Source organism: Acyrthosiphon pisum, unplaced genomic scaffold (genome assembly GCF_005508785.2).
Source record: "Acyrthosiphon pisum isolate AL4f unplaced genomic scaffold, pea_aphid_22Mar2018_4r6ur Scaffold_20924;HRSCAF=22547, whole genome shotgun sequence".
Taxonomy (NCBI): Eukaryota; Metazoa; Arthropoda; class Insecta; order Hemiptera; family Aphididae; genus Acyrthosiphon; species Acyrthosiphon pisum.
Window position 1 is genome coordinate 1 of NW_021770334.1, and position 1,717 is coordinate 1,717.

At 32.0% G+C, this 1,717-nt stretch overlaps 1 protein-coding gene across 1 annotated transcript; it reads right to left on the minus strand.

Moving 5' to 3' along the window:
• Positions 1-244: 244 nt before the first annotated feature.
• On the minus strand, positions 245-1,489 carry LOC103310473. The gene has a single exon (XM_008188883.1). It carries the CDS (start codon positions 1,487-1,489, stop codon positions 245-247), a length of 1,245 nt encoding a protein of 414 aa, XP_008187105.1.
• Positions 1,490-1,717: the final 228 nt, after the last annotated feature.

Sequence of the window (1,717 nt, forward strand, 5' to 3'; positions counted from 1 at the left end):
TCTCAACCAACTTGTGTTGAACCCCATGCACCGTTGCGTAAAGTAAAACGTAGACTATTCTAATGATTGTTGTAAAATAAATAATTTATGTAAAAAATAAAAAAAAAGACGTGGTATATAAAAAAAAGTTTTTTCATTTATTAATATTAAGGTTTACAATAAATATTAAGGTTGATAATAAATATTAAGATTTAGAATAAAATATTAAGGTTTACAATAAAATAATAAGGTTTACAATAAATATTTACAAGGTTCTTACTTCTCCGTTAAACGGATTATAAGTAATAATTTGGTCATGTAATATTAAACAATATGCTGAAGTGGAAACTGGAAACGTTTCATCAGCTTCTAGTTCGATTCTGAGGTCTACTGTCGCCATTTTCACGTTGTCGTTCTGTCGGCTCATATCGACAACTATGATTGGAGATAGATTTTTGAATTCTGATCGGTTCAATAGAGGTGATACATCGTCGTGACCATAGTAAGATTTTTGGAACTCTGCATACGCGCGATATAATGTCGCCATCTTATTCTTGTTAAAATCACTTTGAAAATCTTCATATGGAAATACTTCAGAGTTCAAATAGACTTTCAAGTTTTTAATTTTACAATGATCAAAATATGACATTGATTTACTTGAGCTATTTTTCCTGTCAGTTTGAAAACCGATTATGACATATCTAGGTTTTTCTAATTTGTTGGAAGTCTTTACTTTCCACGAATGTGAAGTGTTTTGAGGTAAAAATGGATGTTCACAAAGTTCCCATGAACGAAACGCACATGTTAGGGGTTTCTGATTGTTGACTACTTTCAACAGTCGAATTTTTTCTCCATCACTCACTTTCACTATAGGCATCCGCCACAATATTTTTGTTATGTTTATTTTAACGTCTTTTAATTTAGGAGCGTCCACTACCTCATTATTTTTATACTGTTTTATAGCATTTAAATCGATCGATGCTCTATTCAATATGAGTTGCTGGTTACAGTTTATTAAAATACGTTTATAATCTTCACAAAAACCAAACAAATCTTTAAGATTAATACATCCGTTAAAATTATTGCTATCGATAAAATCTTTATTAACATTTTTAGTATCAGAATCCCAGGCAGCGTTTTGGTGTGAAGAAATATTTGTTTTATTGTACGAACAATATCCTTTTAATGTGGTCGATATACCCGGATTGACGAGTTTCTGAATTTGATTTCCGTTTATTTCATATTTCATTTCGGAGAAAAGAAACGCCAGTCCGTTGTTTATAAATCTAATCTCGTCAGTTATTTCTACAGGTTTGGTTATTGTTCCCTCGATGTAAATATAACTCTCGCACGGTAAAGTATAAGACTCTGTGTTATGTAAAGCGATACGCACCTCATCATTATTAGAAAGAGCGGACGTCGAATAAGGTAAAAAAGAATGATAATCAATTTGAGTTATTTTACAATCGTCGACGTATCCAGCGGTGACATTTAAATATGTGTCGTCCATATTAAATGACGTTTATCGAGCGTAGAAAAGCCAAATTGTCGGGTGTTAGACTATGTCTAGTCTGTTTTCGTCTCGAATATTTTTTCTTCTTCGGAGTTGTTACCTTGTTAGTGTTTTTAACACGACTAACGGGTTTTTCATATACAGGCCTATTTATATTGTAAAATTGAAGACCCATCACGAGTCTTGAATTAATAATCGTATTGATACTGGTTCGCCACGTAGATC

Excerpts from the sequence above, each read along its gene's own strand:
- LOC103310473 (XM_008188883.1), bottom strand. The coding sequence starts at position 1,489 with ATGGACGACACATATTTAAATGTCACCGCTGGATACGTCGACGATTGT.